General features: G+C 47.8%; 1 protein-coding gene across 1 annotated transcript in view; it reads right to left on the reverse strand.

Moving 5' to 3' along the window:
- The window catches only part of erap1b (endoplasmic reticulum aminopeptidase 1b), a 135,835-nt gene that overhangs the window by 36,109 nt on the left and 75,041 nt on the right, over positions 1-24,685 (reverse strand). The window contains exons 12-15 of the mRNA XM_072516342.1: positions 24,453-24,532; positions 16,481-16,664; positions 12,608-12,764; positions 10,571-10,755 (exon numbers count right to left, since the gene is read on the reverse strand). Coding sequence (XP_072372443.1) covers positions 10,571-10,755; positions 12,608-12,764; positions 16,481-16,664; positions 24,453-24,532 — 606 coding nt within the window. The remainder of the gene's footprint in view (positions 1-10,570; positions 10,756-12,607; positions 12,765-16,480; positions 16,665-24,452; positions 24,533-24,685) is intronic.

The raw sequence follows: 24,685 nt of genomic DNA on the forward strand, positions 1-24,685 counted from the left end.
AATCAATATTACTCATACAGAATTTACAAGAGTAAGTGAAAAGCCGAGGGGTTTACACACCTCCTCCTGCCCTTTAAAAGAAAGTTAGAATGATGCCTGTGGAATGTGTGGAAACGTTGCTCATTGCTAATTCTGGACCACTGCAGTCTCCTTCAGACTACCAGACAGCACAGCTTGAGCAAATCCAAAACATATTTTTGGATCATTTTTCTCAGTAAATCAGCATTTTCTTTAAATTATTTCCAGATGATTCGCTGCAGATTTGGTAACTGTTCCACAAATGTCACTGTGCTGGAATGAAAGTCAGCACCAATTTTGCACGCCAAACCTGGCCAGGCCTTTGAGATTGGCCAATTAGAATACGAGTTCCCTAATTAGGGGCCCAATCAGGGAACCCCTTTGTGTGTATATAACAGGGAGTGTCAGATCCTCTGCACGCCCAGTGTAGCAGCAGTCTGAATGGTCATGGTTGTTCAGCTGTTAGGTTTGTAAATTAAAGGAATTCTGGTGACAGGACTTCTGCCTCCGGGGACTTATTACAGTGGCGATGAGGAAAACGGAACCACCTGAAGAAACCTGCTCGTCAGCAGCTGCCGCATATTGAGGGTAATCCACTGACGGGTAAAATGCCTTTATTCGGAAAGTTGGACTCTTTTGACCCTGCAGTGGAAGACTGGGCCCAATATGGAGAGCGGATTGAAGTACTTCTTTAGAGCAAACGATATAATTCCGGATGAAAAGCAACGGGTCGGCAAAGACTATAGTGGCGGATAACGGGGGCAGATACGTGATGGTGAGTGGCAAACTACAGGGGGAGACGGTGGTTTTGGTAAACGTATATGCCCCGAACTGGGATGATGCCAATTTTATGAGGCGGATGCTAGGACGCATTCCGGACCTAGAGATGGGAAAGCTGATAATGGGGGGGAGATTTTAATACGGTGTTGGAACCAGGGCTGGATAGGTCGAAGTCCAGGACTGGAAGGAGGCCGGCAGCAGCCAAGGTACTTAAAGATTTTATGGAGCAGATGGGAGGTGTAGACCCGTGGAGATTTAGCAGACCTAGGAGTAAGGAGTTCTCGTTTTTCTCCTATGTCCATAAAGTCTACTCGCGAATAGACTTTTTTGTGCTGGGAAGGGCGTTGATCCCGAAGGTGAGGGGAACGGAGTATACAGCTATAACCATTTCGGATCACGCTCCACACTGGGTAGACTTGGAGATAGGGGAGGAAACAGGAGGGCGCCCACCCTGGAGAATGGACATGGGACTAATGGCAGATGAGGGGGTGTGTCTAAGGGTGAGGGGGTGCATTGAAAAGTACTTGGAACTCAATGATAATGGGGAGGTCCAGGTGGGAGTGGTCTGGGAGGCGCTGAAGGCGGTGGTTAGAGGGGAGCTGATATCAATAAGGGCACATAAAGGGAAGCAGGAGAGTAAGGAACGGGAGCGGTTGCTGCAAGAACTTTTGAGGGTGGACAGACAATATGCGGAAGCACCGGAGGAGGGACTGTACAGGGAAAGGCAAAGGCTACATGTAGAATTTGACTTGCTGACTACGGGCACTGCAGAGGCACAATGGAGGAAGGCACAGGGTGTACAGTACGAATATGGGGAGAAGGCGAGCAGGTTGCTGGCACACCAATTGAGGAAAAGGGGAGCAGCGAGGGAAATAGGGAGAGTGAGGGATGAGGAAGGAGAGATGGAGCAGGGAGCGGAGAGAGTGAATGGAGTGTTCAAGACATTTTATATAAAATTATATGAAGCTCAACCCCTGGATGAGAGGGAGAGAATGATGGGCTTCTTGGATCGGCTGGAATTTCCCAAGGTGGAAGAGCAGGAAAGGGTGAAACTGGGAGCACAGATCGAGGTAGAAGAAGTGGTGAAAGGAATTAGGAGCATGCAGGCGGGAAAGGCCCCGGGACCGGATGGATTCCCAGTCGAATTCTATAGAAAATATGTGGACTTGCTCGCCCCGGTATTGACGAGGACCTTTAATGAGGCAAAGGAAAGGGGACAACTGCCCCCGACTATGTCTGAAGCAATGATATCGCTTCTCTTAAAGAAGGAAAAGGACCCGCGACAATGCGGGTCCGATAGACCTATTTCCCTCCTAAATGTAGATGCCAAGATCCTGGCCAAGGTAATGGCAATGAGAATAGAGGAATGTGTCCCGGGGGTGGTCCACGAGGCCCAAACTGGGTTTGTGAAGGGGAGACAGCTGAACACCAATATACGGAGGCTGTTAGGGGTAATGATGATGGCCCCAACAGAGGGGGAAACGGAGATAGTAGTGGCGATGGATGCCGAGAAAGCATTTGATAGAGTGGAGTGGGATTATTTGTGGGAGGTGTTGAGGAGATTTGGTTTTGGAGAGGGGTATGTTAGATGGGTGCAGCTGTTGTATAGGGCCCCGATGGCGAGCATGGTCACGAATGGACGGGGATCTGCATATTTTCGGCTCCATAGAGGGACAAGGCAGGGATGCCCTCTGTCCCCATTATTGTTTGCACTGGCGATTGAGCCCCTGGCGATAGCGTTGAGGGGTTCCAAGAAGTGGAGGGGAGTACTTAGAGGAGGAGAAGAACACCGGGTATCTTTGTATGCGGACGATTTGCTACTATACGTGGCAGACCCGGCGGAGGGGATGCCAGAAATAATGCGGATACTTGGGGAGTTTGGGGATTTTTCAGGGTATAAATTGAACATGGGGAAAAGTGAGTTGTTTGTGGTGCATCCAGGGGAGCAGAGGAGAGAAATAGAGGACCTACCGTTGAGGAAGGTAACAGGGGACTTTCGTTACCTGGGGATCCAGATAGCCAAGAATTGGGGCACATTGCATCGGTTAAATTTAACGCAGTTGGTGGAACAAATGGAGGAGGATTTTAAGAGATGGGATATGGTATCCCTGTCACTGGCAGGGAGGGTGCAGGCGGTTAAGATGGTGGTCCTCCCGAGATTCCTCTTTGTGTTTCAGTGCCTCCCGGTGGTGATCACGAAGGCTTTTTTTAAAAGGATTGTAAAGAGCATCATGGGTTTTGTGTGGGCCGGGAAGACCCCGAGAGTGAGGAAGGGATTCTTACAGCGTAGCAGGGATAGGGGGGGGCTGGCACTACCGAGCCTAAGTGAGTATTATTGGGCCGCTAATATTTCAATGGTGAGTAAGTGGATGGGAGAGGATGAGGGAGCGGCGTGGAAGAGATTAGAGAGGGCGTCCTGTAGGGGGACTAGCCTACAGGCTATGGTGACAGTCCCATTGCCGTTCTCACCGAGGAACTACACCACAAGCCCGGTGGTGGTGGCTACACTGAAGATTTGGGGACAGTGGAGACGGCATAGGGGAAAGACTGGAGCCTTGGGGGGGTCCCCGATAAGAAACAACCATAGGTTTGCCCCGGGGGGAATGGATGGGGGATATGGAATGTGGCAAAGAGCAGGAATAACGCAACTGAAAGATCTGTTTGTGGATGGGAAGTTCGCGAGTCTGGGAGCGCTGACCGAGAAATATGGGTTGCCCCAAGGGAATGCATTCAGGTATATGCAACTGAGGGCTTTTGCGAGGCAGCAGGTGAGGGAATTCCTGCAGCTCCCGACACAAGAGGTGCAGGACAGAGTGATCTCAAAGACATGGGTGGGGGATGGTAAGGTGTCAGATATATATAGGGAAATGAGGGGCGAAGGGGAGACTATGGTAGATGAACTAAAAGGGAAATGGGAAGAAGAGCTGGGGGAGGAGATCGAGGAGGGGCTGTGGGCAGATGCCCTAAGCAGGGTAAACTCGTCATCCTCGTGTGCCAGGCTAAGCCTGATTCAGTTTAAGGTATTACACAGGGCGCATATGACTGGAGCACGGCTCAGTAAATTTTTTGGGGTGGAGAATAGGTGTGCGAGGTGCTCGAGAAGCCCAGCGAATCATACCCATATGTTTTGGTCATGCCCGGCACTACAGGTGTTTTGGATGGGGGTGACAAAGGTGCTTTCAAAAGTAGTGGGGGTCCGGGTCGAACCAAGCTGGGGGTTGGCTATATTTGGGGTTGCACAAGAGCCGGGAGTGCAGGAGGCGAGAGAGGCCGATGTTTTGGCCTTTGCGTCCCTAGTAGCCCGGCGCAGGATATTGTTAATGTGGAAAGAAGCCAGGCCCCCGGGGGTGGAGACCTGGATAAATGACATGGCAGGGTTTATAAAGGTAGAGCGGATTAAGTTCGTTCTAAGGGGGTCGGCTCAAGGGTTCACCAGGCGGTGGCAACCGTTCGTCGAATACCTCGCAGAAAGATAGATGGAATGGAAAAAAGAAGGCAGCAGCCCAGGATCGGGGGGGGGGCGGGGGGGAGAACCAGAAGGACTCTCAGGGTTGTTAATATATACTGTATAATATGTATAGGTCGTTGCGACAGATAATTATATATTGGACTGTTAAATTATATTTTTGGAGAGTGTTACTTGTGATAAGGCAGTTGCCAATTAGGGTTAGTTTTCATTTTTGTTATTTATTATTTATTCATTTTTTGTTTATAAAATAGGTCATTGTTATTTGTGTTGTTATAATATTGTGTAAAGGATGCACAATGTACTGTGTTGGTTAACCAAAAATTTTCAATAAAATATTTATAAAAAAAAAAGAACAGCAACGGGTCATTCTGCTGACCGCGTGTGGGCCAGCAGCCTTTGCCATTATGCGCAGTCTCACTTTTCTGGAGGGACCGTACACGAAAACTTACCAAGAATTGACGGACTTAGTAAAAGAGTACTATGACCCGAAGCCACCTCTGATCCTGCGAAGGTACCGGTTTTACTCAGCATTCCGAGACACTGGAGAGTCAGTTCCAAACTTTTTAACAAGATTAAGGCAGAGGCTTGAGAATTTGGCCTAAATTAGATACTCCGAGACCGTTTGGTATGTGGAATAAATAATTTAGCAATACAGAAACGTCTGTTAGCAGAGGCCGAGCTGAACTGCAAACAAGCATTGCAGCTGGCTTTGTCCTTAGAAAAAGCGGCAAGCGGAGCGCATGAGTTACAGGGTACTCCGATGGAGGTAGACGCCCATACCAGTGAAAGTGAGTTAAGGAACTACCGCTGGGGGATAGGCAACTGCATAGCCAATCTCAGTAATGACTCGGATACTAAGTTAACCAGGCCCACTCGCAGAAGCCCTCCCAAGCAAGGGGAAATTAGGTCCAGACAGACGGCAGCCCCTGCAGCCTTTCGCCCGGCAAAATATTGTGGTTGTTGCCCGCTGGAAAGGAGAAATAGAAGCCCAAAACCATCATCTTGGAGAAGGTCACATGGGCTGCGGTACAGGAGAATGCATACCCTAGAAGCCCCACCTACCTCCGATGAGGAAATTGTGTAACGATGGTGAAATCAAAACCCATTACATTATCCATAAGGTTGAATGGACATCCCACACTGATGTAAGTCGACACTGGAGCAGCAGTATCAGTGATAGGGGAAACAGTATTCAATAAAATTCACACTGGACTCCAACCCTTAATCCTAACCAGGACCTCAGCAAAACTGAGGACATACACAGGGAACCCACTGAGAGTGTTGGGCACAACGCATGTAACTGTGGCTTATGGAGAGCAACTGGTTAGGCTGCCTTTAATGGTAGTGAAAAGTGTGGAGCCAAGCTTATTAGGACGAAACTGGCTAAAAGAGATCCAGCTGGATTGCGTAAACATTTTCCAGCTGGAAAATGGCCGCGTGAGCGAACTCCTGTGCAAATACCCAGAGGTTTTCCGAGAAGGGCTCGGAACAATAAAGGGAGCAAAGGCGACATTGCAATGTAGATCCAGAGGCAGTCCCAAAATTCTACAAGGCCCGACCAGCACCCTTCGCATTAAGGCAGAAAGTCGATATGGAGATAAAACGATTAGAGCATGAGGGAATAATAAAACCAGTCCAGTTTGCAGAGTGGGTGGCACCCATGGTGTCCATCCTTAAGCTGGACGGCTCGGTCTGCCTTTGTGGAGATTTCAAACAAACGATTAATCGCTACTTGCAACTGGACAAATATCCAATTCCCCGGATTGAGGATTTGTATGCAAAGCTGGCTGGAGGACTCCTATTCTCAAAGCTGGATATGAGCCACGCATATCTACAGCAGAAGCTGGACGAAGAGTCCCAAAACTTCTCAACGATAAACACCCTGAAGGGCCTTTTTCAGTGTACAAGATTACCCTTCGGGGTATCGTCAGTGATGCACAATCAATACTCTCGAGACAAAGAGGAGTCATATCTAATCGGCTTTAATCAGCTAGAACTGTACCCAGCAGCGGTGATACAGAAAGTGAAGGCTGCTGGGACGGCATCGGTTCTTATACCCCGCCTCTCAGGGCGGGGCTATGTACATTATCCAATGGTAGACCCCTCGGTCTAGCCAATGGTCATTCACCTCTCAGGTACTGCATTACCTGGTATTATCACAGTCAGCCTGTGCGATATTCCAGGGGACAATGGAGAATATATTGCAAGGGCTACCACAAGTCGCCATTTACCTGGACAACGTCCTCATTACAGGAAAAACAAAGGCAGAACACCTGCAAAACTTGGAGGAAGTCCTTAGGAGGTTTTCAGCAGCAGGCGTGCGTCTAAAGAGGGAGAAATGTGTTTTCCTAGCACCCCAAGTAACCTATCTGGGGTACAAGGTTGACAAATCAGAGCTACACCCTTTGGAGGATCAGGTGAGGGTGATTAAAGTTGCCCCAGCCCCCACCACAATCCAGGAGTTAAGGTCTTTTTTAGGACTGGTGACATATTATGGAAAGTTCATACAAAACAGAGCTTCCATCTTGGACCCCCTACACCAATTACTAAAAAAGGGGCAAGCCTGGGAGTGGTCCGCCTGCCAAGACAGGGCTTTCAAGAAGATAAAAGAACAGCTTTCCTCAGAGAATGTCTTGGCACACTGCGATCCCAGGAAAAAGTTGGTGCTCATGTGGGTCACGTCTCCAGATGGCGTTGGTGCAGTTTTGGCACACAGAGGGCAAAATGGGCAGGAACGACCTATAGCATTTGCTTACAGGGCGCTGGCAGTAGCAGAACGAAAGTATGCCCAAATCAAAAAGGAAGGACTGGCTGTGATCTTCGTGGTGAGGAAATTTCACCAGTACTTGTACGGGCGGAAATTCACTATAATTACAGACCACAAGCCATTGCTAGGTTTGTTGAAAGAAGACAAAGCAATACCACCAATAGCTTCGGCCCGGATCCAACGCTGGGCCCTACTACTGGCGGTGTACCAGTATCAACTGGAGCGTCGGCCAGGAACCCGGGTGGCAAACGCCGATGCACTAAGCAGGCTGCCATTACCGGATGCCCCGCCATTAGTACCCAAAATAGAGGAAACGGTAATGACGTTACATTTCCTGGACACCCTTCAAGTGGCCGTACAAAACATTCGTTTATGGGACCCGGTTTTATCAAAAATAAAACACATGGTGCTAACTGGGGAGATGGAAAGACTGGGCCAGGCGGAATTCCACCCTTACTGGAGCAGAAGAGAGCAGATCACCATGGAAGACAGGATCCTGCTATGGAGGGCTCGAGTAATAGTTCCAAGTCAAGGCCGTCGAGCCATACTGGCTGAACTACATCAGGGGCACCCTGGAGTCTCAAAAATGAAGATGCTGGCCAGAAACTATGTCTAGTGGCCGGGCCTGGACACAGACACAGCGGCATTGGTAGGTCAGTGCCGTGAATGCCAACAAGGGCAGAAGGTGCCACCAGCAGCCCCGCTGCACCAGGTAGACCATGGTCGCGACTTCATGTCGATTTTGAAATGAAATGAAATGAAAATCGCTTATTGTCACAAGTAGGCTTCAAATGAAGTTACTGTGAAAAGCCCCTAGTCGCCACATTCCGGCGCCTGTTCGGGGAGGCTGGTACGGGAATCGAACCGTGCTGCTGGCCTGCCTTGGTTTGCTTTAAAAGCCAGCGATTTAGCCCAGTGTGCTAAACCAGATTTTGAAGGCCCGTTTATGGGTTCAATGTTTTTTATAATAGTAGACGCCCATTCCAAATGGCTGGACGTCTACAAAATGGACTCTACAAATTCAAAAAGTACCATTGAAAAACTCTGCACCTCGTTCGCAACTCATGGTATCCCGGAGGTGTTAGTTTCGGATAATGGGTTGGTTTTCACCAGCCAGGACTTCACAAAATTCCTTAAGTCGAATGGCATTCAGCACATAAGGACAGCAGCATACCATCTGGCATCGAAAGGTTTGGCGGAGAGCCGTCCAGACCTTAAAAGACAGGTTGAAGAAACAGTCAGCAGCATCGTTGGACACCAAACTGTCGCACTGGCTATTTAACTGCAGCACAACCCCACACACCACAACGGGAATAGCACCGGCGGAGCTACTCATGGGCAGACGACTCCGAACCCGGCTGAGTCGACTATTCCCGAATTTAGGTGGCAGAATAAATCGACACCAAGAGGCCCAATGCAGGGGCCACGGCAACACTCGCAGGGAAAGGCAGTTCAACACGGGTGAAAATGTATGGGTCAGAAATTACGCAAATGGTCCCACATAGGTAGCAGGAACAGTCAAGGCCAGGACAGGACCTGTGTCGTATGAGATACATGTGGGAAAACACGTAATAAAGAAACACCTGGACCAGTTGCGGGCCTCGTTTCCTCCTCCGGAGCTGACTCAGACCAGCAGACCAAGGACCGTGGAGAGTCCTCCCGACAAACTATTCACGCCCCTCCGACACCACTGGTGAGGACATCGGACTCGGATATGGATGCCGCAGCTGTACCCCTGCCGCCGGAGGAAAGGGGCGAACCACCCCTCAGGCGCTCACATCGGAAAAGACTGGCGCCTAGCCGTTATACCCCCCCCCCCCCCCCCCCCCCCCACGTCGGAGGCAGAAGTGGAGGAGCCGGACCCGGCGCAAAAACGGAGCAGGAGACCCATGAGTCACGAGGACCAATGGGGGGCTCTTCGGACTTTGGGTGGGGGAGGGGTGTAATGACTTAGGCCAGGCCTTTGAGATTGGCCGATTAGAATATGAATTCCCTGATTGGTGGCCCAATCAGGAAACCCCTTTCTGTGTATATAACAGGGCGTGTCAGATCCTCTGCACTCCCGGTGTAGACAGCAGACTGAATAGTCATTGTTGTTCAGATGTTAGGTTTGTAAATAAAAGGAATTCTGGTGACGGGACTTCTGCATCCGGGGACTTATTACAAAACCCTTTACCACCAGCATACCTCCATCTTCCTATGGATTCTTCATGGTTAATGATTAATTAATTTACAGATTGCACAGTCCTGCCTCTCACTTCTTTATATTTGACATTGTGAATGTGAGCAATCTGCTGCTGGCTATGATCTGAGAGTGCACATGAACAAATTGGTAAAAGCGAAACCATGCTCTGATCGTAGAATCATAGAATTTACAGTGCCGAAGGAAGCCGTTCGGCCCATCGAGTCTGCACCGGCCCTTGGAAAGAGCACCCCAATTAAGACCACACCTCTACCCTATCCCCATAACCCCGTAATTCAGTAACCCCACACAATCTTTTTGGACACTAAGGGCAATTTATCATGGTCAATCCACCTAACCTGCACATCTTTTGACTGGGAGGAAACCGGAGCACCCGGAGAAAAACCACGCAGACACGGGGAGAGCGTGCAGACTCCACACAGACAGTGACCCAAGCCAGGAATCAAAACTGGGACCATGGAGCAGTGAAGCAACTGTGCTAACCACTGTGCTACCCGCAAATGATTGTGGCTTCAGCTCTACATTTCACTCTCCAACCCCCCCCCCGCCCCATAACTGACTCTATTGTCAATCAGGTATCTATCTAACAATGTAGGATTAGAACTCATGTTCCGTGGGTTAATGGACCAGGCTCTGGATTACTAGTCCAGTGTTTTAACCATTAAACGGCTTGTTTGAGATATGTAGTATAATTGCTATTTCATACTAAGACTTGAATGTTTATCACAGGCACAAATGGCAAGGGGGGGTGCAGAATTCCAGGAGAGGCCAGAAATGAGATTCTCGCCAGTGAGATCACACAATGCGATTGTCCCCACCCTTCACCAGAGACGTAACAGGGTTCCTGACACAAAATGATGGGAACTCCAAAGTACATCCTCCAGGGGGGAGGGGGCATGACCTGGAAGTACCCCGGGGGGGGGGGGCAGGGCAATGTCAAGGGGGTGCTTCTTTGTTGAGGTCCAAGGGTAGGAGGAGTTCCACGTGTGTGTGTGTGTGGTGGGGGGAGAGGGGGAGATCTTTATTTTAATATTTAATTGTGTTAGATTGGGACGCCCCGATCTCTGGAAGGTCAACGTTTCCAGCGGGGTGGGCTCTGTCAGCATGATGGCGTGGAACCCGCCTTCAACGTTTTTCTTCTCAAAGTGCTGGAAAACGTGGCGGGAAAAGCCGGCAGTGTAGCCAGCGAGTTCCACACCGATTTTCTCACCTGACCCAACACTTTGGGAAAAAAACAGAACCCCAGCATCATTGTTTCTACAAGTACATTAATATACTAATTATGCTAGGAAAATGTCATAATATTTAATACCAGTTCCCACTTAGCACCAACCTCAATGCACCATTGGACTCCATCCACTCCCTGAAATATTCATCAGCCTTTTCAACACAGGGCTGGTACTTGCGAACACAGGCAAATACCAGAAGTGAACTGCGCAGCAACCGTTCAGGAACAGAACCATCGTCACTCCATGATTGCTGGTCTATCAGGTTCTTCAATAAATTGACTATGTACGCCTGATGCAGAAGAGAACAAGAGAATTGAGTTGACTATTTGTGTTTTTGATGGAACTTATCATTGTTTTTCCACTGTACTGTTTTCAGAAAGAGTATGGAAGACTATGGACCATTCATAGCATTGAGCAACATTTAAAACCTGGTTTGAGAGGTGGTCCAGTCATGTTGCAGCACCCCCTAAATCAACAGTAAAAGAACACTCATCACATTAAAACTGAAATAGTTTTAAACTCAGGCTAAAAGTAAATAGAACACAATTTCTCACTGACCTACGACGTTTTGAAAATCAAACTTTCACAAGCATCATGTAAAAGCAAAAATGGGGATGTTGGATTACCATTAGAGGTCAGTCTGAAAATTGAATCTGGAGTACAAACAGCTGTCCAGAGTCTGTAGCAGATTTTCATAGATTATCATAGAATTTACAGTGCAGAAGGAGGCCACCCGGCCCATCGAGTCTACACCGGCTCCTGGAAAGAGCACCCTACCCAAGGTCAACACCTCCACCCTATCCCCACAACCCAGCAACCCCACCCAACACTAAGGGCAATTTTGGACACTAAGGGCAATTTATCACGGCCAATCCACCTAACCTGCACATCTTTGGACTGTGGGAGGAAACCGGAGCACCCGGAGGAAACCCACGCACACACGGGGAGGATGTGCAGACTCCGCACAGACAGTGACCCAAGCCGGAATCGAACCTGGGACCCTGGAGCTGTGAAGCAATTGTGCTATCCACAATGCTACTGTGCTGCACAAAACTTTCTTTTGTGGTTACCAATTTTGAATTGATAAATGGGCGATAGGCATTCGAAAAGTCCCCATCCCCATCCAATGTATCAAAAATGAAAGTTCAGTAGTGGTGAATTGTCATGCTTAGATAATATCACTGCTACATGATATATACTAAAAGAACAAAATAAAGAACAAAATTATTTTGAAACATCGTTTTGGTCTAACTGAATACTACGTTAACATTTTTACTGAAAATAGATCTAACTGTGCCAACTTATTTTTTTAATATGGAGACACCAAATTATATTTCTCAAAATCATTAACTTGAAGATGACAGAAAAGTCGACAAGTGAAGATGATATAAAATTAGCCTAAGATGGAGAAAACCTACATCTAAAGCAAAGCATTGAAAATTGTATATGTTTACATACTTACTCGGGTAGGTGACACTCCATTTTACATGTTAGTTGCACATTTGTGGCACATGCATGCAACAGTATTCACAACACCCGGTTTAGGTTGGCTCGGCTAACTATTAGTGGCCAGCTGTTCCTTGGCAGAAGGTAGAATTTCAAAAAGGTGGTGAGAAATGGGCCCTGTGGGCAGCAATCCTGTCTGACAAAGGGAAACAGCTCCAACTTACTTCCCATCGCTACCTATTTCACTGCTGCACATGACCAGTTGAGGTACTCCACATCCAACAACACCACCTGTGTTAACCTGCCACTTTGAAATACTCAAAATCTCCCTCAGACGTTTTGAAGGCTCCGTGCGGATTGTCCGGTAAGTATGCTTACCAGAAACTGAGAAATAAGGACTACCTGGGCATCCTGGTGAAAGGGCAGCTTAAAGTTTTGCTTGTAAAAATGATGAGCTTTATGGGGCTGAGGCACTGCTCAAAATTAACTAATCTCATGGATCCAGTCCTTCTGGGCTCCTTTTAATGATTGAGTTCCCTGATGCTTGGGAAACATGGCCTCCATAAAAAGGCTGTTAAACCAGAGGAGTGCAGTCTTAAAATGGTTTCACTGAGAAACACCTCATAGTGTCCAAATACATCAGTACTAAATTGTACAGGTTACACAAAACCACATGTCACTGTAATGAATTGTACCTTCATTTTATTTTCAACTTCCACCATTTCTCTCTTCTCCATAAGCTTATAAATGGGTATGAGCTCATTCATGCCTTGGAATACTGGCATGGTGCTGACTTCATTCTTCAGATATAGCGTCAAGTCAAGGGCTTTATCTAGAGGCAGCTTCCCTATACTAATTGACACAAAAGTTAACAAGTCAGGGTGTTGTGAAAGCCATTTCTACGCAGTATAAGTCACAGTTATAATGAATGACTGCTGTCTAAACAATTGCTTTAAAAATCTGATGGACAGAACTGTGATGGCATGTGGAAGAGATAACAGATACCAAGCATAGGATAAGCGCTGCATTATTGATCTTTACTTGTTCGTCAAATAACAGGATACATAAAAACAGCAGCTCAGGCAGTTTCTTTCTCCATAGAGGTTACCCAATATGATGAGCATATCCACCATGTTCTGCTCTTGTTTCAAATGTCCAACATCTGCAGTATTTCGCTTTTTGTCAAACTACAGAATTAATTTAGGATCTTTCTGGTTATTTGGCACCACACACCGTACTTATTCACTGAGCCACCGGAGAATAGTTCACACTGCATTTGTCGAATTGGCAACTACAGTGCCATAATCCAGCGATACATGGTTAAATGTGACATTTTCACCGAAAGCAAACAAGCACAGGGAAGTCAGAGGTCAGAAATTGCTATTTAGCCTTTTGAAGTTCGTAACTAAACAAAGTGCATTTCTCATCAATAAGGTACTGAGCATTGATTTTCTTATCATAAGTATTACAAGAAATAGAGTGGAAACACGTGTTTGTGCAATTTAATGGATATAAACCACAGTAAAGAGCTTGCACCATAGTAGACAAGTAAATAATCCATGAAGAAGGAATGAATCAATTTCGATTTGATTTTATCATAAATTATAAAACTTCTGTGAATTTTGTTTTCATTTTTAATATGCTTAGGTTTATTCTTTGATATGGTAAAGATTGCTAATATATGTATAGATTTACATTTAAAGCTGTTTTCCATGCAGCAGCCATTTTAGGACCAAATTCCATTCTCGCACATGTATTATTACTTTGGAGCAATGGTCACTCAACCGAGTAATTTTAATTTGCAAAATGACTTGTGATGGCCCTTAGGGACCGTGATTGCAATTCCACAGGACACATGGGCAAAGCTGAACCTCTGCATTCCAATCAGGAAATGGCCAGAACACAGAACAAATTGGCTCAATCTCATTTTAGTAATTGCACCCTCCTCCCTTCTGCTAAAGTCTCAGACAGCCAACACTGCTAAGGCTCTAGAGTGGCAAGCTGTAACAGAACCCCTATTTGGCATCTGCAAATTGCCTGATGAATTCTAACGACGCTGGACCTTCAAAATCATGATGTGGAGATGCCGGCGTTGGATTGGGGTGAGCACAGTAAGAAGTCTTACAACACCAGGTTAAAGTCCAACAGGTTTGTTTCGAATCACTAGCTTTCAGAGCGCAGCTCCTTCCTCAGGTGAATGAAGAGGTGGGTTCCAGAAACACATATATAGACAAAGTCAATGATGCAAGATACTTTGAATGCAAGTCTTGGCAGGTAATTAAGTCTTCACAGGTCCAGACAGTGCAACTGGAGAGAGGGATAATCATAGGTTAAAGATGTGTGAATTGTTTCAAGCCAGGACAGTTGGTAGGATTTCGCAAGCCCAGGCCAGATGGTGGGGGGTGAATGTAATGAGACATGAATCCAAGGTTTCTGAAGCTGATAGTCAAGTTCTGTACATATGAGTATGTCCTCAACCAGGACCTTGGATTCACCTTCTTTCACCTGAGGACAGAGCTGCGCTCTGTCAGCTAGTGATTCAAAACAAACCTGTTGGACTATAACCTGGTGTTGTAAGACTTTTTACTTCAAAATCACAACAGCTCTTTACCAGCGGAACGAGTGGCTGCTCAAAGGCCAAAATTGACTTTAAAAATTCATTATCATGTTAGTCCTTAGACAAACCCACAGCCTGAACCACCTAGAAGGACAAGGGACAGAGTTTTTTTTTTCATTTCTGAACAGAATGCTGGTGAGGTGAGAAAACTGGCGTGCAACTCGCTAGCTACACAGCCGGATTTTCTCACCACATTGGGCAGCACTCTGAAAATACTCTAAGAAAATTTAGAGTATTTAGAGCAGGCCGTCATGCTTGGGGCAGGACAGGGCTGGGCCGAAAGAAGCTGGCACAGTTGGGAATCCCAGGAACAGGGTGCCATTTTTAAAGGGCATCCCGTGTATGGGGAACACCCCCCAGTGAAGCTCCCCAAATGTGGCCCCATTGCACTTCCTCCTAACACAGCGTCAGGGAGCAGTGCCAGGGTACTGCCTGGCCAGATCGCTCTCCCCCTAGGAGCTACACTTACCTGTGCACCCCCGGCGGGTTCTCATCACCTGGTTCACATTTTTAAAAACCTGTTGTAAACCTCACTGACGTGACATCACATTGGTGGGGGGGAGCTCCTGATGTGGGGGACGATACGTCAGGGAAGCCCGCTAATTATATTTAAATGTATTGCAATGAGATTCCCACCATCCTCGGCCAGAACCACATCACATCACTGACGGTGAGGATTGGAAAACGAGATCTCGCTGGCAAGATTCTCATTTTCCAGCTCTCGCGGAATTTTGTGCCTGCACGCCATTTGTGCTCGCAGTGAACGTGGACCCAAAATCCTCCTGAAGAACTGCAAACACATGAAACATCACCATCTACAGTTTCCCCTCCAAGCGACTTTAGACTATCACAATTGCTTCACTGCTGCTGGGTCAAAATCCTGGACTCCTTCTGAACAGCATTATGAGGGCATCGACGCCAGATGTACTGCAGCAGTTGAAGAAAGCAATTCCCACCACCTTCCCAAGGGAGTTATGGATCAGTAGCAAATGCTGCGTTACCAGTGACATTTAAATCCCATGAAAGGATTTTTTTTTAAAGCATTATTATGCAGCATAGAAACTAACTCGGATTGAACATCACTCTAACCAAATGCTTCAGAGTTGGCCTTGGTAGGTGCTGGAGTACAGAAGGACTTTGAGAAACTGTGCTAGGTTCTAGTAAACATGACACAGATTTCCTAGTCAACAAAATCATGTCAGCGTTTGCAAAACTGGGACTCGTTCGATAGCTCTGCGTATAATCTTCATGCACTGTGCAACTAACCCAATCCTGGAATCTGCGATGGAAGCAGTCAGCTACTATAATTCTGAGCTTTATATTCCCATGTTAAAGGCTGGATAAATCAAATTGGTGCTTCAGGCATGAAAGTGTGTGCGGCGATCTCTGTAGCAAATAATCCACCAATACACACAGACACAGAATGGCTACTTGGGTGAGGTGACATAAAGCTCTTAGTGTACCTCAACATGAGTCACCATCTCCAAGAGAGAAAAAGAAAAGACTTGGGTTAGGATTTTCCAGCCCTGTTTTGGCAGGACCCGCAACTGGAAATTCAGCGGCCTTTCACTTTCAGCGGAACTGGATGATCCTGGCATCAAACGATGCCAGAAAATCCCACGCTTGGCAAAAAAAACATGAAATAGCCTCACCAGAACATATTCAAAGATATTCCCAAAATTCATAAAACAACAGAAACAGGCACTCTGCCCAAAATGTCCAGTATGTTCCACATCAGCAGTACTCCTAATCTTATCTGGCTGCCATGACATCATTCACCACCCATCGAACATGGTGAATATTTTAACCACACATAACTCAAGGAAATTTGTCTCTGTGACATTATCTTTAAGAACCAGGATGCCTGAGCTGAAGGTACCACAAAAAATGTCCTTATGAATCTCCTTTCTAAGCAAATGACGACTAGTTGAAAGGCATTAACATTCCTTACCTCACAAGCTGGAAGACATTGTTAATAAGATTAGCTCGGTCATTGCTGCTAAGGACTGTGTGATTTTGGCTCAGTAGTTTGATAAGGGCATCCCATCCATCATTTTCGTAATGCACAATGTAATAGCCATTCATATCCACATTGAACTTTATCCAGTTCACTTCCTCAGGAAGAGTGACAGCATCTGAGTGGGAGAGAAATTAAATCAAAACCTTCCTATAGAATAACTCTACCAACACAATAAGTGAAAAGCACTTTTAAACAAGCACTGTCAATTTTGCGAGCCTCTATAGATCACACTTAGAAGTAGCCATTATCTGTGATTTTAATCTTTTAATAAAATCTTGTCTTTACAAAAGAAATCAAAGAGGGCATATTTGAACAAATTCATATTTCCTCCTTCAAACACAGACAAGTCATATTTCATTGCATTGTGCACGTTGGAGCCACAAAATCCTCAAAATACCCAGGCTCAGAGTGAGTGTCAGCAATGATCATCCATACTGGTATAGCACCATAAGAAGAACCATAGAATTTCTACAGTGTAGAAGGGGACCATTCACCTCATCAAGTCTGCACCAACCCTCTGAAAGTGCACCCTACCCAGACCCACTCCCCCACCCTTTCCCTGTAACCCCACCTAATCTACACCTATTTGGACACTAAGGGGAAATTTAGCATGGCCAATCCAACTCACCTACACATCTTTAGACCGTGGGAGGACACGGGGAGAAGGTGCAAACTCTACACAGACAGTGACCCAAGGCCGGAATTGAACTCGGATCCCTGGCTCTGTCAGGCAGCAGTGCTAAGCACTGTGCCAAAGTACCAGCGTATAGTTAAAGTTACCAAAGTATCATTTTCCCAATCGTTCAAACATCTCGCTGGGTGACTGGAAACAGGAAGGTTTCAAATGTTATCCCCCATCTACTCAATTAGGTGGCCTTAGCTGAGATTAGGGTAGGGGTGCTATGAAAATCAGCCAGGAATCCTATTGCTGACTGGTATCTAGTGATCTCTCCTGGGAGAGCATGCATGTAAACATCAATCAAGATCTATTCCATTCAGATATACAGCCCAGATGCATGCCCCAACTGTAAAGCAATTATTGGCCCGTAACTTCCTCAGAGTGGCAATCTCCAGCAGATTGCCATACTCGACGTACTTACCCACGCAGGCCACGGGGCAGGGGCCGGGTCAGGGGTGGTGTAGTGGGTCCTCTGGGGAATCGTGTGTGTGTGTGGGGAGGTGTCTTGTGCGAGACTGGGTCTGTTTTTTTTTTAAATAGTTACTATAATAGTTAGAAGTAACTGAGTAACTGTCAGGATAAAACTAGCAAAACCATCCGAAGTTAGCGATTTAAATCGCTTCTGCATGATGGTTCCCAGCCCAGCGCAATTGTCCAGAGAAAGTTAACACTTCTAGGCAATTGCCGCATAAACCCTTATGTGGGAACATCCAAGAGGGATTCCCCAGCACATCATTGGGGTACGCCCTAAATTCGACACTGGGGAATCCGGAGGTTATGGGCCAATGTCTTTATGAGATAAAAGAAGAAATTGCAAATGGAATGGTTAATTAGTTAAAATTTGTAAATAGAATGTTGTTGATTATTGCAACGGGAATAGAGTATGAAAGTAAGGACGTTTTTCTATAGTTGTACAGGATGTTGGTGAGATCAGAAGTAGAGTATTATGTGCAGTTTTTTTCTCCTTATTTAAGAAAGGCGATAAGTGCATTAGATGGAGTTCAGAGAGAAATCACCTGATTAATATTTGGGATTGGGGGTTATTTTATGAGGAAAGGTTGGGATTGTATCTACTGTAGTTTAGAAGAATGAGAGGTGATTTTATTAAAACATATAAGATTCAGAGGGAGCTTGACAAGTGAATGTTGAAAGGACGTTTCGCCTTGTGGGAGAGACTAGAACTTGGGGACACAATTTAAAAATAAGGGGTCTCCAATTTAAGATGGAGATGAGGAGAATATTTTTCTCTCAGAGAGTTATGATTCTTTGGAACTCTTTGCCAGACAGCAGTGGAGGAAATGGCAGAGCAGGCCCAAGGGGTCAAATGGCCTATTCCTCATTTGTATATTCGCATCTACATTGTATATATAAATACGTGAAATTGGGCTTCCGGGTGCGGCAATGACCAGCTGAGTCGCACGTTTCGGCACCTCCCGTTGGAACGGACTTTTGGGCTCTTGATAGGAGCCCCAACGGCAATTTAAACGGCCAAAATCACTGTGCGGTAAACCAGAAGGGAATCCCCCCGGACACACATGGAAAAAGGAGAGGATAGCGGCCGGATTGCAGAAGATCCTCTGGAGCAGCGACAAGGAAGGGAAGCTCGAAGCAAGATGGCGTCGGAAGGTGGCCGTTTGTTATGGGGCCCAGAGCAACAAGAGTTCCTGCGGCGCTGTGTGGAAGAGCTGAAGAAGGAGTTGAAGAAGGAAGTGTTGGCCCCGATATTACAGGCGATTGAAGGGCTAAAGGAGGAGCAGAGGACCCAGGAGCTGGAGCTTCGGGTCGTGAAGGCAAAGACTGCTGAAAACGAAGATGAAATACAGGGCCTGGTGGTGAAGACAGAGACGCACGAGGCACAGCACAAAAGGTGTGTGGAGAGGTTGGAAACACTGGAGAATAATTCGAGGAGGAAGAATTTAAGAGTCCTGGGTCTTCCCGAAGGCGCAGAGGGGGCGGACGTCGGGGCATATGTGAGCACGATGCTTCACTCGCTAATGGGATCGGAGGCCCGACGGGCCCTTTGAGGTGGAGGGAGCCTATCGAGTTCTGGCGCGAAGACCAAAGGCTGGAGAAATACCTCGAGCTGTAGTGGTGAGGTTTCTCCGCTACAACGACAGAGAGACGGTCCTCAGATGAGCGAAGAAAACTCGGAGCTGTAGGTGGGAGAACGCGGTGATCCGCGTATACCAGGATTGGAGTGCTGAGGTGGCGAGAAGGAGGGCAAGTTTCAATCGGGCTAAGGCGGTGCTTCACAAAAAGGTTCAATTTGGAATGTTGCAACTGGCGAGACTGTGGGTCACACACCAAGGGAAGCACCACTACTTTGAGACGGCAGAAGAGGCGTGGACATTCATTGTGGATGAGAAGCTGGAATAGTCTGGCGAGAGAAAGAGCTTCTGGGACAAAGTGGTGGGGTGATTATGTGGGGCGAGGAAGGGAAAGGGGGGGGGATAATTTTTCAATTTGTTAATTCTTTGATCCTGTAACTTTTCTCTCTTCCCCATGTGGGGGGGGGGGGGGGGGGGGAAGAGGAGTATGAGGAACTGTGGGCGCCTGTTGGAAGGAAAGGGGAAGGAGAAGGGAAATGCGCCATTAGGGGTGGAGCAGAGTGGGAAACGCGGGCTTTGCTCCCGCGCTATGGTAATTGTGGCGGGAACAGCGACGCAGGAAGGAGGGGGCCCAGCACAGTGGGGGCCGAGGGCAAGGGGGGAAGCCGAGGTCAGCCAGAGTTCGCTGACTTCTGGGAGCAACATGGGGGGTGCAACTACGCTAGAGGGGGCTCTAGCGGAGGGGGGGGGGTTAACTAGGTTGCTGCTGCTAAGGAGAAGGGGGAGCTGTTATGGGACGGGGTGGTCGAGACGGGGGGGGCACCGTTGGTGGGATATACAGGTACGTGGGAACCGGGTGAGGAGCTGGGTTAAAAAAGGGGATGGCTAGTCGACAAGGGGAGGGGGGTAAAGAGCCCCCCAACCCGGCTGATCACGTGGAACGTGAGAGGGCTGAACGGGCCGATTAAAAGGGCACGGGTACTCGCACCCTAAAGAAATTAAAGGCAGATGTGGTTATGCTGCAAGAGACGCACCTGAAACTGATAGACCAGGTCAGACTACGTAAAGGATGGGTGGGGCAGGTGTTTCATTCGGGTTTAGATGCGAAGAATAGGGGGGTGGCTATCTTAGTGGGGAAACGGGTACTGTTTGAGACAAAGACCATAGTGGCGGATAGTGGGGGTAGATATGTGATGGTGAGTGGCAGATTGCAAGGGGAGGCGGTGGTTCTGGTGAACGTATACGCCCCAAACTGGGATGATGCAAATTTTATGAGGCGTATGTTGGGGCGTATCCCGGACCTGGAGGCAGGAAAGTTGGTAATGGGGGGAGATTTCAATACGGTGCTTGATCCAGGTCTGGACCGGTCAAGGCCGGCAGCGGCCAGGGTGCTCAAGGACTTCATGGAGCAGATGGGAGGAGTAGACCCCTGGAGATTTATTAGGCCTAGGAGTAAGGAGTTCTCATTTTTCTCCCATGTTCACAAGGTATATTCACGGATAGACTTTTTTGTCTTGGGAAGGGCACTGATTCCGAAGGTGACAGGGACGGAGTATACGGCCATAGCCATTTCGGACCACGCTCCACATTGGGTAGACCTGGAGGTAGGAGAGGAAAAAGAACAGCACCCACTCTGGAGAATGGATATGGGCTTATTGGCGGATGAGGGGGTATGTCTAAGTGTATCGAAAGGTACTTGGAGCTTAATGACAACGGAGAGGTTCAGGTGGGAGTGGTCTGGGAGGCGTTGAAGGCGGTGGTCAGAGGGGAACTGATATCCATAAGCGCACATAAAGGGAAGCAAGAGGGTAAAGAAAGGGAGCGATTGTTGAGAGAACTTCTGAGGATGGACAGGCAATATGCAGAGGCACCGGAGGAGGGACTGTACAGGGAAAGACAAAGGTTACATGTGGAATTTGACCTGCTGACCACGGGTAAGGCCGAGGCACAGTGGAGGAGGGCACAGGGTGTACAGTATGAGTATGGAGAGAAGGCGAGTCGGCTACTGGCCCACCAATTGAGGAAGAGGGGAGCGGCGAGGGAGATAGGTGGGGTGAGAGATGAGGAGGGAGAGATGGAACGGAGAGCGGAGAGAGTGAACGGGGTGTTCAAGGCATTCTATGAGAGGTTATATAAGGCTCAGCCCTCGGAAGGGAAGGAGGGAATGATGTGTTTCCTGGATCAGCTGGAATTCCCGAAGGTGGAGGAGCAGGAGAGGGCGGGACTGGGAGCACAGATTGAGATGGAGGAGGTGGTAAAGGGGATTGGGAGCATGCAGGCGGGGAAGGCCCCGGGACCGGATGGATTCCCGGTGGAATTTTACAGGAAATATATGGACCTACTGGACCTGCTTTTGACGAGAACCTTTAATGAGGCCAGGGAAAGGGGGAAGTTGCCCCCGACTATGTCGGAGGCGACGATATCGCTACTTTTGAAGAAGGAAAAAGACCCGCTGCAATGTGGGTCCGACAGGCCCATTTCCCTTTTGAACGTAGATGCTAAGCTCCTGGCCAAGGTGATGGCGACGAGGATAGAGGACTGTGTCCCGGGGGTGGTCCACGAGGATCAAACTGGGTTCGTTAAGGGGAGACAGCTGAACACGAACATACGGAGGCTGCTAGGGGTGATGATGATGCCCCCACCAGAGAGGGAGGCGGAGATAGTGGTGGCGATGGACGCCGAGAAAGCATTCGACAGAGTGGAGTGGGACTATCTGTGGGAAGTGTTGAGGAGATTTGGTTTTGGAGAAGGGTTTATTGGATGGGTACAGCTGCTGTATAGGGCCCCGGTGGCAAGTGTGGTCACGAACAGGCAGAGACCTGACTACTTCCGTCTTTATAGAGGGACGAGGCAGGGGTGTCCCCTGTCTCCGTTACTGTTTGCATTGGCAATTGAGCCCCTGGCCATAGCACTGAGGGGCTCCAGGAAGTGGAGGGGAGTATTCAGGGGAGGAGAAGAACACCGGGTATCATTGTCTGCAGATGATTTATTGCTGTATGTTGCGAACCCAGTGGGGGGGATGCCTGAGATAATGCAGACACTCAGGGAGTTTGGGGAATTCTCGGGGTACAAATTGAATATGGGGAAGAGTGAGTTGTTTGTGGTGCATCCGGGGGAGCAGAGCAGGGGAATAGATGATTTACCGCTGAGGAAGGTAACAAGAGATTTCTGGTACTTAGGGATTCAGATAGCCAGGAGTTGGGGAACCTTACATAGGCTTAATCTAACACGATTGGTGGAACAGATGGAGGAGGATTTTAAGAGATGGGACATGGTGCCCCTGTCACTGGTGGGTAGGGTGCAGGCGGTCAAAATGGTTGTCCTCCCGAGATTCCTTTTTGTGTTTCAGTGTCTCCCGGTGATGGTCACGAAGGCTTTTTTCAAGAAAATCGAGAAAAGTGTCATGAGTTTTGTGTGGGCTGGGAAGACCCCGAGAGTGAGGAGGGGTTTTTTGCAGCGTAGCAGAGATAGGGGGGGACTGGCACTACCGAGCTTAAGTGACTACTACTGGGCCGCCAATATCTCAATGGTGTGTAAGTGGATGGGAGAAGGGGAGGGAGCGGCGTGGAAGAGATTGGAGATGGCGTCCTGCAAAGGAACCAGCCTACAAGCACTGGCGACGGCGCCGTTGCCGTTCTCCCCGAAGAAATACACCACAAGTCCAGTGGTGGTGGCAACACTGAAAATTTTGGGGCAGTGGAGACGGCATAGGGGAAGGACGGGAGCCTCGGTGCGGTCCCCCATAAAAAATAATCATAGGTTTGTCCCGGGGAGAATAGATGGGGGATTTGGGGCATGGCAGAGAGCTGGGATTGTGCAACTGAGAGATCTGTTCTTAGATGGGACGTTTGCGAGTCTGGGAGCGCTGACGGAAAAATATGGGTTGCCCCAAGGGAATGCATTTCGGTACATGCAACTGAGGGCTTTTGCGAGGCAACAGGTGAGGGAATTCCCGCAGCTCCCGACGCAGGAGATTCAGGATAGAGTGATCTCAGGGACATGGATGGGGGATGGTAGGGTGTTGGATATATACAGGGAAATGAGGGACATGGGGGAGATCATGGTGGATGAGCTGAAGGGAAAATGGGAAGAAGAGCTGGGGGAAGAGATTGAAGAGGGGCTGTGGGCAGATGCCCTACGTAGGGTAAACACTTCGTCCTCGTGCGCCAGGCTAAGCCTGATACAATTCAAGGTTTTGCACAGGGCGCATATGACTGGAGCAAGGCTCAGTAAATTTTTCGGGGTAGAGGATAGGTGTGGGAGATGCTCGAGAAGCCCAGCAAACCACACCCACATGTTTTGGTCATGCCCGGCACTGCAGGGGTTCTGGGTGGGGGTGGCGAATGTGCTTTCGAAGGTGGTGGGGGTCCGGGTCGAGCCAAGCTGGGGGTTGGCTATATTTGGGGTTGCAGAAGAGCCGGGAGTGCAGGAGGCAAGAGAGGCTGATGTTTTGGCCTTTGCGTCCCTAGTAGCCCGGCGAAGGATATTGCTTATGCGGAAGGAAGCCAAACCCCCGGGCGTGGAGACCTGGATAAACGACATGGCAGGGTTTATAAAACTAGAACGGATAAAGTTTGCACTAAGGGGTTCGGCTCAAGGGTTCGCCAGGCGGTGGCAACCGTTCATTAACTACCTCGCAGAACGATAAAGGAAATGGGAAGGTGACAGCAGCAACCCAGGGGGGAGGGGGGGGGGGGCTCGGGTGGGTCCTCAGGGGTGGTTTTGTATAGATATTTGTACTTGGTTATGTATATTGGATCGTTTGATTTTATTATTTGGGAGAGTTATTATTTTTGTTATGGCAGTTGCCATTTAGTTTATAGTTTATATATTATTTATTTATTTGTTAAAAACGGTCACTGTTATTTATATTGTTTTATTGTTGTAAAAAGGAAAAAACCTTTGTACTGTTTTGTTTGGCCGAAAAATTTGAATAAAATTTTTTTTTTAAATAAATAAATACTTGAAATTGATGGAAAAAAAAATAGAAATTAACTCAAAGAATTACACCTATGCTGATTCCTAATATTTACAGAATATTTTAATGTCTCTTTTAAAGCACTGGTAAAGTTTGTGTGCATCAGCATATTGACTCATCATATTATTGGAGCACATTGGCAATATAAGAAGTGTTGAGAAGTTCAAATCATGTTAAAATATAATAAATGTCATTTACCTTTCTTAGTCCTCATCAAGTGCCTCTGGATGGTTTGGGAATGACTTGTAATGTAAGTTAATGGAATTTGCCACAGATAGCTACAAAAGAAACAATAAAATAAGATTTTTTTTTTCCAGGTCACATTGGCTTTGAAAGCAGACCACGGCAGGACAGCAGCGCGGGTTCAATTCCCGTACCGGCCTCCCCGAACAGGCACCGGAATGTGGCGACTAGGGGCTTTTCACAGTAAC

This window comes from Scyliorhinus torazame, chromosome 9, assembly GCF_047496885.1.
Source record: "Scyliorhinus torazame isolate Kashiwa2021f chromosome 9, sScyTor2.1, whole genome shotgun sequence".
NCBI lineage: Eukaryota > Metazoa > Chordata > Chondrichthyes > Carcharhiniformes > Scyliorhinidae > Scyliorhinus > Scyliorhinus torazame.